This window comes from Lissotriton vulgaris, chromosome 6 (genome assembly GCF_964263255.1).
Source record: "Lissotriton vulgaris chromosome 6, aLisVul1.2, whole genome shotgun sequence".
NCBI classification, from domain to species: domain Eukaryota; kingdom Metazoa; phylum Chordata; class Amphibia; order Caudata; family Salamandridae; genus Lissotriton; species Lissotriton vulgaris.
The window spans coordinates 391,722,972-391,735,065 of record NC_141694.1 but is presented as its reverse complement, the minus strand read 5'-3'; the positions used below and the strand labels follow the sequence as shown (position 1 = coordinate 391,735,065).

Sequence of the window (12,094 nt, the reverse complement as noted above, 5' to 3'; positions counted from 1 at the left end):
ACTTGTGACTTTCATGATAGTGCCATAGCAACACATCACTTACAGCAGTGTCCCACTCCATGGAGGATGGATTTCTGTCACAAACTGCGTGACTAAGCCTGGGTGAAATGCACGAATTCGCGGTCCGCATAATCTGCGAATTTGTGCGAATTCGCGGATTTCTTTTTTTATGCGTGTTCACGGGACGCTTGCGTGTTCGCGGGCCTCTTGCAGCGCACCGACCAGGAAATTACCCAACCACAAGAAAGGGCAACCCAATATTCCCCCGGAACTGGGTATATTCAATAACAACAACAAAAGCGTTCCTGAGTTCCTGAAGGAATTTTTTCCTATTGTTTAGCAATTTATAGTAATGTCATAAAAATTAACATCATTCAATAAACAACCGGAAATTGTATTTGTATATTCATTGAGTTTATATCGTCAGTGAATAAATTATTCAATCAGCATAGACAAAATCAATATGACATTTCATGAATGGCAACAAAAACTAAGAACTGCTATTTCAGTTTTTTTCATGAGCAGTGATGATAAACACCTTTGCGTATTATATGGACAATATATACAATTTATGCCATATATACATCAGTTATCAACTATGCTATGGTTCTGGACACGCTTTTTCAATCCTACCGTAATCTTTGCAATCCTTTGTTTCTTTGAACTTTTTTGGGATCTTTTTTACTCATTATCTATCCCTCTCTTTTTCTACATCTATATTTTGTGTTTTTTTTTCTACTTTTGATTACTTTAAACTACTTTTTTAAACTCTTTTCTTTTATTTACTTTTTCCCTATTCTTTTCTATTATTTATTTAACTTTCCTGTCCAGGACCATGTCAAAGGGAGCCGGGAAGAGCAAGGGGAAGGGTCCCGCACCCAGTAGCCGGCTCCCTTGCGAGCGATTAAAGGGGGAGGATGTAGTGGCCAGGGAGATTTTCAGCGTGGTGGAGGTGGCCGCACTTATATTTTATGTTCAGCGCCACCTCCCCAAGACCGTGGCAGCAGGGGGCAGGCCTGGTCAAGGGTATGGCCTCCGGGAGCATCACCAGCTGTGGGATAAGGTGTGCTGGCCATGCGTAGGGAGTCGGGGGTTCGGCCCACGTATGACCAAGCTATGCAATGGTGGGCAGATGTCCTTGACCAGGAGCAGGACCTGGTCCACCTGCTAGGCGTGGAGATCCCTGGCCTTGGTGAGTAGCTATTTAATAACTACTTTGTTTTTTTTTCTACTCTGTGTTATATTCCTAATATATGTTTTTCCCAAAGAGCAAGAATGCTGCCTATTCGATTACATTGCAGGTAAAATAATGTTTAAATAGCTTCTGTGATTGCAGGTGCTCGCCTCCTCAGTGGCGTTGCTAATATGCTTTCTTGTTTGCAACTCCGTGCTCATTTGGCCTGAATATGTATGAGTGTAGTGCTTTACAGACCTGCGTAATGCTAGAGAGGCTAGAGACTCAAGTCTAGTCCTTCCTTTGTACTCCTGCTGCCACTAAGAAGAAGAGATAGTGGTGGATTGATAGGTTGAGTATATTATGACTTGTTATTAGTAGTAGGACTTTTTTAGTGGTCTGCAATCATGATGACGGACTGTGTCTGTCACGTCGCGTGCTGCTGAGTGCTGATAGTCATAGTAGAACCTTATTGTTGTTGGGTTAGTTAGTGATTTACATAACTTTCCAAGTAGAAATTCTGCGAATCCAGCAATACTGTACTAGTATCCTCCTAGTTGACCAGATCAGATAGGTCAATACGTGCAGTGCAATTGTTGGTAATTTATTTCCCCAAGAAAATTTTAGATTGTGGTCAAATAAATCAAATATTTTAAAAAAACTATCATCCATGTTTGTGTTTATTTCATGTTCACATTCAGCACCTCCTAGGGGCAAGAAGACTACATCCCAGACTCCGGCAGAAGAAAGTGGGCAGGAACGGTCCTCTGCAGGCTCTTCTGCTGGCCCCAGCAAGTTGTTCTGTTGTTAATATAATCATACTTCCCTACCTTTTACAGCTCCTATTCATTCCAAACTGTTTCCTAATTCTATTTTTTACAAAATAGTCTTTGATCTTTTTGTAGACTGTTTCTACATTCTTATCCTGCCTCTCTACCATCACTCTCTCTGCTACTATTATTTACTATTATTATGAATCGGTCTGTGTAGGTAGCTACGCTTGCCCAGTCGGCAAACGGTGTTAAACAAAACTCTGATCCAGCAATAGCTCTAGAGGCACTGAGTGCAGTCCTCTGGGTTGCCCTTGCTGTGTATTCCAGTCTTCTTAATGTTAGTGCTTTGACAATTTCCAACAACAAAATGTCAATGTCCACCAAGAATAAGCTAGTAGCTGGCTTCTTGATTTGATAGTAGCACATACCATACCGCTAGTATTTCAGGGACTATTCTGCACATACAGAAGTATGGACAAGAGAAATAGGACGTTGTTGATGATTGGTGCAGTTCGACTTTCCACATACCTCAGTCAGAAGTAACTGTGCGGGACTCAGGAGCCCTCACCTTGTTAGAACTTTAAATCCTCCTGGTGGTGATGAGGAGCAGTTGGTTCTGTCTGTAATTAGAAAAATGTTGCACGTTAAAAAGCAAGCATTCATCAGTTGTGCCGAAAAGTGTTGCATGTTATGGCTAAGCATATAAGTTAACACCCTCCCCAAAACCGTGACTTTTCTTCAGTCCCAATAATTAAAAATTGTATATGTATTAACATTTTCTCTTCCATTACGAGACGAAATAGGGGTGTTGTATGGCATCTAAAAATATGACATGATTATTCTAGGCGTCACTACATCGGATGCCGCATTTCCCACCATCAGTGCCGGGACCAGCAGCGCAGAGGGGTCCACTCCAGGGGCGGATGCGGCGGCGCCACAAGTGCCACCAGGAGGAGCTGAGGGGGATGGCTCAGCAGCAGCGGATGGTGGTAAGTTATTATACTCCTTACCTATTGACATTTTAGAGTATTCTCACAAAGGAGTGTATGATGTACTGTACAGTAGACAGTACACTATTACAAGTACAGTGCACTGTTAAGAACAGTTACTAATTTAGAACTATATTTTTGCCAATCACGGAAAAGACAGTCACCCTTGACTGAGCAATCGCATTAGCGTCTGTAGTTCTCGAGTAAGAAATGGTCCCCTCTATTTGACTTCATCTCAGCTGGGAAACTTTTATCGTGAAGCCAAGTCATATCAGATGAACTTGAGGGATGTGATGAACGAAAAAAGAAAGAAGTTAGGGTGAATGGAAGGACGAGCGAGTCGTAACATTTATGACTGTAAAGAATGATACGTGTTTTTGAATGGAGGCAGAGGTGGCTGATAGGAAGGAATCAGATGCACGCCTGCTTGAAGCTAGGATGGTTGGAGGAGAAACTTGCAATATATCATTTGGGTAAAACTCAAATGCAAATCAAGACGGCGGTTTACCAAATAAAATGAAAAGGGTGTTATTTGGTTGTTGAGAAAGTTGGTACAGTTGAGACATTAAGAAGAATGATAGACGTTTACTTTGGAAGCCTGGATGGTATCTTCTTCCTCATAGATAGCAGAGGTGTATGTTGAGCAGACGCTCAGTGCATGAAGAGTGTTACTTTGTTTGAACAGTATGTTCGTGCCAGAGTAGCAAAGCTGAGGAAATCCAAATACTAGAAGTTGTGATTGTTCAGAAACTCTCCCTTGCCTAAAGTAACAGTACAGTAGTGTACTTTGCAAGCACAGCATATATTGTGTATGTATTGTATAGTTGACAATTATATCAATACAAGTCCCTTCCTCCGGCAATTATGGTTACCACACTCACTCCCTATATTCAGAATTTTCTTTCTGCTGTGTCAATCATGGGTGAACTATCGCTGTTGTTCACTCAATCTATCACAACAAAGCACCTAAAGTCATCCATCATATAAGCAAAGAGATCATATGATCGGCTGGATACATGATCAGAAATGAATAATCTTCATTTTCCTTTTCTAGTACTGAAGACCTGGGGGGGCAGTGCGAAATATAAATTACATTGAGCAGTAGCCATTGTTGTAACCGAGTATGGCCAGTGCCACCCCTATAGAAAAGTAAGAGCTTCCCTATCCCCACCTGCATGTACTGCTTAAAGCAATGCGAGTCTGCGTCATCATGGCTTGTGTCTGTTTTTCTTGGGTGCAAGCTGACTGAGCTGGCATTATGCTGGCTACCACAAGTTCACGTACAAGTAATTTCTTTAGCAAAACTAGGAAGAAAAAGAAGAATACTGGTGTACTCTCTGACTCTCTGACTATGTAGTGAGTCCACAGTGCTGCCTGCTAGTAGAATTTCTGAAACTCCCACTAATGTTACAGGCCTACAAAGACAGCGGAAAGATACATGCCAAAATGTTATACTGTGCTTGCAAATTGCTAGTGTTACCGTGAGACAACTTTCTGTTGAATTATTTTGTGTTATTGTTAAAGAGTATTGCTTACAGTATTTTTCTTTCTTTCTTCATATAGATGCTCCAAAAAAGCTTACCCGACAGGAGATGGCTGTCCGGGCCAGGGCCCAAAAGCTGGAGGCCATTTGTGTGGAATATCACCGGCTGTGGGCTCGGGAACAGGAGAAGGAGGCGGCAACAGATGCTTCCTCCTCCAGTGCCCCCGGGCCCCCAGTCAGCACCCTCCAGCATGGTGCCGTAGTCGGACAGCCTCCTGCTGCCGCCGCTCAGCTGCAACAATATCAGCAGCTGCCCCCCCCCCAGAGCCTGGATGGCACGCCTGCGCCACCTTCGCCTCCGAGTGGACTACCTGGAGCGCAAGGTGGAGAAGCAACAGCAACAGATCCGGGACCTCCGCAAAGAGCGGCGGGACCGCCTGTCCACACACCGCCGGAAGTGAATGTGTCCCTTGCCTTTTTTTTTAAACACTGTTGGGGGTATGAATTGGGAGTTGGGGATTCTTTGGGACTTTTCTCAGGACATTTGAAATGGACAATTGTTTGGGTTAGGGAGGGGGTTTTTTTAGGTCTCTGGGACTAGTTTATTTTTGTTAGTGTAATATATAATTATTTATTTTACATACTTCAACATAGTGTACGCGTTCATAATTTTTTGTGGGGTGGTGGGCGTGGGTTACTGCACGTTTGGTTTCCTCAAACTTACCAGCATGAATTATGTAAAACGTCCAAAAATGTTCAAAAGTGCCACTAACAGAGTTAGTGAATTCAATGGGCCTACTAGTACTTTACTAGTCCTACTGTCAGTCTTTCCTCCGAGTCCTAGCCCATTATTCTACCTCCCCAAAATGCTTATCCTACCTGTGATTCGTGTTTGAGAATAGAGCTAGGCACAGCGCTGGCTGCATGGCAAATGGCGATTACCGTTGCCAATGAAATCCATCCAGGACCGAAATTCCGTTGTTGTGGCGTTAGTAGGGGTGGTACCACACTAGCAGTAGCAGCATATGAAAAACAAAGTAAAAACAATGAGACATTTAGTGGCCTGAGAGGAGTGTTAGAAGGAACTGTAAATTTGTAGCCTAAGAAATGCTGAAGATAAGTATGAGGGAAAAAAATTGCATGGATGATTATGGCTACAACAAGAACAGTGACACAGCAGTGTAACAAGTCTTCTTGACATGTAGGAGGATGATGTTGACAATGGATCCAATCGATGGTGGGCATGAAATTCAGAATTTATTTTAAAATACTCATTGTTGTTTTTTAAGCAGAATTACAATATCCTAGGATTCATCTAGCTGCCTTAAAATTGATTTGAGGAGGTTGCTTGCACCTTATCCTCCACAGCAAGTGTGTGGAATTATTGTTGTCATTTAGTCACACCTCAATGAAAACCACACAGCCCAGAGGAAGAGGGTTAGAGTTTGAAAATTGGATGGGAATGGGGTTTGTGGGGAAAGTTTTTTGTGGTGAGAGGAAAAAAAAAACACAGCATGCACAAACAACAAATGAAGATAAACAAAACATTGGATTCAAAGCTATACATAAATCTTTTAAGGAACATAAAGGAAGTGCATGCACTACTGCATGCATGAAGAAGTTTGCTAAATGGATAGGTTACTGAAAAGTAAGTAGTACTTTCTACAATGTACTAACTATGAAGAAACAATGTGACAGTACAGGGCTGCAGTAATTAAGCAATTTCACTTGCCTATCTGCCCTCAGAGAGAAGAACCACTTTGTACATTAAATTAGTTTAAAAAATAGCAAAGAAAAACGTATACAATGGCTGGAGGAATGAATTGAAGCAGAGAGCAAACAAATGCACAGAGTCACACTCATAGAAGTTCACAGCAATAACATTACTTAAAAGATAAGTAGAAATGAAGATGGATACTGTAACTGTATGTTGTAGTTGTACTGTTAAATTTGGGAAGTTGCATGCATCCAGCCATTCCTCTTATTCGCTGTACTCCTCCATTCCATCTGACGCTCCTTCAATCAATGTTGGTGACCAGAAGACACCTTTTCCACTGCCTGCCTGGTGGATGCGGAAATGCGAATCGCTAATGGTAAGCCTGAGTTCATCGTTTTTCCCATTGCACAGGGTAAAAGCCGGCCTGTAATTGTTGATGGAAAAACAGGAAGTGAAATTAAAAAAAATATAAGGTACGCTGTGTAGTGCAAAAATAGCACTTTCAGTGCCAGAGTCGACAGTATTACATACAAGCATCATTTCGAAAGTGCGTACTCTGAGTATCCTTTTCAAGGATAGTAATTAGTAAGTATGGGCGAATTTTGCGGATCTTTCCCCTCAATCTAGGTCCAAACTGCTATTTTAGAACAAAATTAGACCTTCCCAGCAGTGCTCCCACACCACTAAACCCACTCCCAAAAATCGAGAACACCCCACAGTACCCTCCCAAAAACATGCAACATTGCTACCTGGCATGAGCCCTAATTTAAAATCGTGCCAAACGCACCATGAAACTAGGCCCAAAACACCCCTTTTCCACCATGGATTTTCTTCAAACCACATGCAATCAAAATTAGACCTTCCCAGCAGTGCTCCCAGACCCCTCAACCCACTCCCAAAAATCGAGAACAGCCCACAACCCTCCCAAAAACATGCAATACTGCTACCTGGCATGAGCCCTAACTTAAAATTGTGCCAAAATGCACCCTGAAACTAGGCCCAAAACACCCCTTTTCCACCATGGATTTTCTTCAAACCACTTGTAATCAAAATTAGACATTCAAAGCAGTGCTCTCAGACCCCTAAACCCATTCCCAAAAATCGAGAACACCCTACAGTGCCCTCCAAAAAACAGGCAATACTGCTACCTGGCATGAGCCCTAACTTAAAATCGTGCCAAAACGCACCCTGAAACTAGGCCCAAAGCCCCCCTTTTCCACCATGGATTTTCTTCAAACCACTTGCAATCAAAATTAGACCTTTGCAGCAGGGCTCCCAGACCCCTAAACCCGCTCCCAAGAATCTAGAACACCCCACAGTACCCTCCCAAAAACAAGCAATACTGCTACCTAGCATTAGGCCTAACTTAAAATCATGCCAAAACGCTCTCTTGAACTAGGCCCACACCCAGCTTCTCCACCATGGATTTTCTTCAAACCACTTGCAATCAAAATTATACCTTCCCAGCAGTGCTCCCAGTTCCCTCAACCCACTCCCAAAAATCTAGAACACTCCACATTACCCTCCCAAAAACGTGCAATACTGCTACCTCGCAGAGGCCCAAGTTCAAATCGTACCAAAATGCACTCTGAAAGTAGGCCCAAAACACCCCTTTTCCACCATGGATTTTCTTCAAACCACTTGCAATCAAAATTAGACCTTCCGAGCAGTGCTCCCAGACCCCTAAACCCACTCCCAAAAACCTAGAACACCCCCAAACAGCCCCCCAAAAACATGCAATACTGCTAAAAAACACCCCTTTTCCACCATGGATTTTCTTCAAACCACTTGCAATCAAAATTCCCACCATGCCTCCCAAACCCCTTAACCCATCGCCAAAAATCTAGAATACCCCTTAACAGCCCCCCAAAGATATGCAATACTGCTATCCCCAAGGAGGCCTAACCTAAAATTGTGCCAAAACGCTCTCTGCAACTAGGCCCAAACCCCCCTTTTCCACCATGGATTTTCTCCAACCACTTGCAATCAAAATTAGACCTTCCCAGCAGTGCTCCCAGACTCCTCAACCCACTCCCAAAAATCGAGATCACCCCATAGTACCCTCCCAAAAACATGCAATACTGCTACCTGGCATGAGCCCTAACTTAAAATCGTGCCAAAACGCACACTGAAAATAGGCCCAAAACACCCCTTTTCCACCATGGATTTTCTTCAAACCACTTGCAATCAAAATTAGACCTTCCCAGCAGTGCTCCCAAACCCCTAAACCCACTTCCAAAAATCTAGAACTCCCCACAGTACCCTCCCAAAAACATGCAATACTGCTACGTGGCATGAGGCCTAACTTAAAATCGTGCCAAAACGCTCTATACAATACTGCTATCCCCAAGGAGGCCTAACCTAAAATTGTGCCAAAACGCTCTCTGCAACTAGGCCCAAACCCCCCTTTTCCACCATGGATTTTCTTCAAACCACTTGCAATAAAAATTAGACCTTCTCAGCAGTGCTCCCAGACCCCTCAACTCACTCCCATAAATCTAGAACACCCCACATTACCCTCCCAAAAACGTGCAATACTGCTACCTCGCAGAGGCCTAAGTTCAAATCGTGCAAAAACGCACTCTGAAAGTAGGCCCAAAACACCCCTTTTCCACCATGTATTTTCTTCATACCACTTGCAATCAAAATTAGACCTTCCCAGCAGTGCTCCCAGACCCCTAAACCCACTCCCAAAAATCTAGATCACCCCCAAACAGCCCCCCAAAACCATGAAATACTGCTAAAAATCACCCCCTTTTCACCATGGATTTTCTTCAAACCACTTGCAATCAAAATTAGACCTTCCCACTGTGCCTCCCAAACCCCTCAACCCATTCCCAAAAATCTAGAACACCCCCAAACAGCCCCCCAAAAACATGCAATACTGCTATCCCCAGAGGCCTAACTTAGAATCGTGCCAAAATGCTCTCTGCAACTAGGCCCACACCCCCCTTTTCCACCATGGATATTCTTCAAACCACATGCAACCAAAATTAGACCTTCCCAGCAATGCTCCCAGACCCCTCAACCCACTCCCAAAAATCTAGAACACCCCACAGTACCCTCCCAAAAACATGCAGTACAGCTACCTGGCATGAGCCCTAACTTAAAATCGTGCCAAAATGCACCCTGAAACTAGGCCCAAAACACCCCTTTTCCACCATGGATTTTTTTCAAACCACTTGTAATCAAAATTAGACCTTCCCAGCAGTGCTCCCATACCCCTCAACTCACCCCCAAAAATCTAGAACACCCCCAAACAGCCCCCCAAAAACATGCAATACTGCTATTCCCAAAGAGGCCTAAGTTAAAATCGTGTCAAAACGCTCTCTGGAACTAGGCCAAACCCCTCTTTTCCAACATGGATTTTCTTCAAACCACTTGCAATCAAAACTAGACATTCCAAACTCTCATCCCAGCTAAGCAAATCCACTAAGAACCAACTACAACACACTCCAATTGCACCCTAAAAACACACAATAATCGAAAATTAACATGGGCGCCTATGGCAGCGGTTTCCCTTCCTCGACTTTGCCTAAACACACCCTTCCCATCAATCGATTCCTCCCAAATGTCATGCACAACCACCAATTCCCCCTCCCTACCACTCACAGAAGCCCCGTTCCCCATGCTCAACTGGAACACCGCAAACACATTTTCTCCTTGCGCCCCCAAACTGCCCATTGGATAACATGGCAAATCGCGCCTTGACAATTGCTGTTTTCAGCACTACAACTACTTCGATCCTCTTGAAACTTACCCGGACAATTGTTACAGCGATTCCCAAGAATCTCAGCAAGGCAGAACAAAATCGATCCACTGGAAGGTGTACGACTTTTCACCCAAACACACGCACCCGCAAAAGACCAAAAAAGGCCAACATTTGGCCAATTCTGGACCAAAAAATGGCAAACCTCACTAAAACCTTGCCAACAGCGTTATGAACGATCCTGCATCGATCCCTGAGCCCTAGACTCCGGGAACCCTACCAAATTAAACCGAAAAACCCTAGTAAACCGCACTGAACCCTCAAAACAGCCCTAAACCCTAGATATGCTTTGTCTGTCTGTGTCAAAGAGCCTAGGTATGCTACATCAGGTTGCTTCACTCAGTGATGCTTGCCTTGACCGTCTGCATGGCCCTGCCGCAAGCATGGCCCAAAAATTTGTTACGCTCAAGAATTTGCGAATTTTCGGCAATTTCGCGAGATTCGCGGATTGCGAATTTGACGGCGAAAATCCACACATTTCGCGAGCGAAACTGATTTTTGGCCCATGCTTGCAGCAGGGCCATGCAGACGGTCAAGGCAGGCACCACTGAGTAAAGCAACCTGATGTAACATATCTAGGCTCCTTGACACAGGCAGACAAAGCATATCTAATTGTATGCAGCAAGCCACATTGCCCCAATTTTAAATGAACTGCTGTCTGGACTCTGCCTGGCATAACAACACTACACTGCCTCGACCACTCCATACCACGACTAGACAGACATGTAGTTCTGCTGTAGTAGTTGTTGTAGACTGGTTTACCTGTTTGCCACTCACGAATTGGTAATAGTTGTTCCGTAAACCGACGCTGATGATCCATCCATCCCAGTGAGTGACTGTAAAGAAAAAAGATATATTATTTAATCAATCCTCATGGTATATTGGCAAACAGTGAGTACAAGGACATTTTGCATATTGGAACATACAACGTAGTGGCCCCTGCAGTTGAATTACAATTTGAATTAAACAAGGTAAATAAAGCAGAGTAGACTTGAGGTACATAAAGGGCCCGATGTAGGTAGGGCGTTACCGATCGGTAACGGCCGAAAATACAGATTTTTGGCCCTTACCGATCGGTAAACAGCCATCGAGATGTAGGGAACCAAAAACAGAAACAATCGGATAGAAAACCGAATCGGAATGAGTACCGAATGGGAAAGAATCCGATACGTACATACCGAAAATCGGATATGTAACGAATCGGAAAAACACCGAATCGGATTCAAAGACCGAATCGGTCCATGTACCGAATCGTTAGTAACACCGAATCGGAAAATCACCGATTCGGTCCAATTACCGATTCGTTAGTGACACCGAATCGGAAATTCACCGATTCGGTCCAATTACCGATTCGTTAGTGACACCGAATCGGAAATTCACCGATTCGGTCCAATTACCGATTCGTTAGTGACACCGAATCGGAAATTCACCGATTCAGTCCAATTACCGATTCGGTACTAATACCGAATCGGACATGATCCGAATCGGAAAACATGCCGATTCGTATGAATCTCCGATCGGGAAATTCCCCGATTCCGACAGTTGGGGAGATGTAGGGAGGCACAGAAACACCGAAATCGGCTCAAAATCGGTAGAATTCACTCGGTATTTACCATGGATTGCAATCAGGTGGTAACCAACTCCAACCCATATAAACAGTCCCAAAATGCATTGCAACTTGCAGGATGGCAGCTTTCTATGTCATTGCGAGGCGGCTACGGCTACAGCAGGAAGGACAGAGGGAATGACTAAGAAATGAACAGGTCTACAGACAGAGGATAACCCTGTTCATGCTCACTGAGGCTGAGATCCTACAGAGATACAGGCTGGACTCTGACACCATACTTGAGCTCATCAGGGACCTTAAGCCATTCTTGGACCACCACACCCCAAGGGCACACGCCATCCCTGCGCACGTCCAGGTGCTATGCAGCCTACACCTGCTTGCGTCTGGCAGCTATCAAAGTGGAGTAGCAGCAGCAGGAGGGGTGAGCCAGAGCAGCCTGTCAAGGTTCTTCCACATATTCCTTGACGCCATGATAGACAGGATGGACCAATACATCTCTTTCCCTGCAACCCACGCAGAACTGCTACAAACTAAAGCTGACTTCTACCAGATGGCACAATTTCCCCAAATCATCGGTTGCATAGATGGCACGCACATTCCGATTTGCCCACCAGCGGACACC

General features: G+C 44.1%; 1 protein-coding gene across 1 annotated transcript in view; it reads left to right on the top strand.

Annotated features, from left to right (window-relative positions):
* Positions 1-1,074: 1,074 nt before the first annotated feature.
* Positions 1,075-12,094, top strand: part of LOC147707374 (uncharacterized) — a 312,343-nt gene continuing 301,323 nt past the window's right edge. The window contains exons 1-4 of the mRNA XM_086925640.1: positions 1,075-1,192; positions 1,876-1,977; positions 2,793-2,936; positions 4,500-4,612. Coding sequence (XP_086781766.1) covers positions 1,075-1,192; positions 1,876-1,977; positions 2,793-2,936; positions 4,500-4,612 — 477 coding nt within the window. The remainder of the gene's footprint in view (positions 1,193-1,875; positions 1,978-2,792; positions 2,937-4,499; positions 4,613-12,094) is intronic.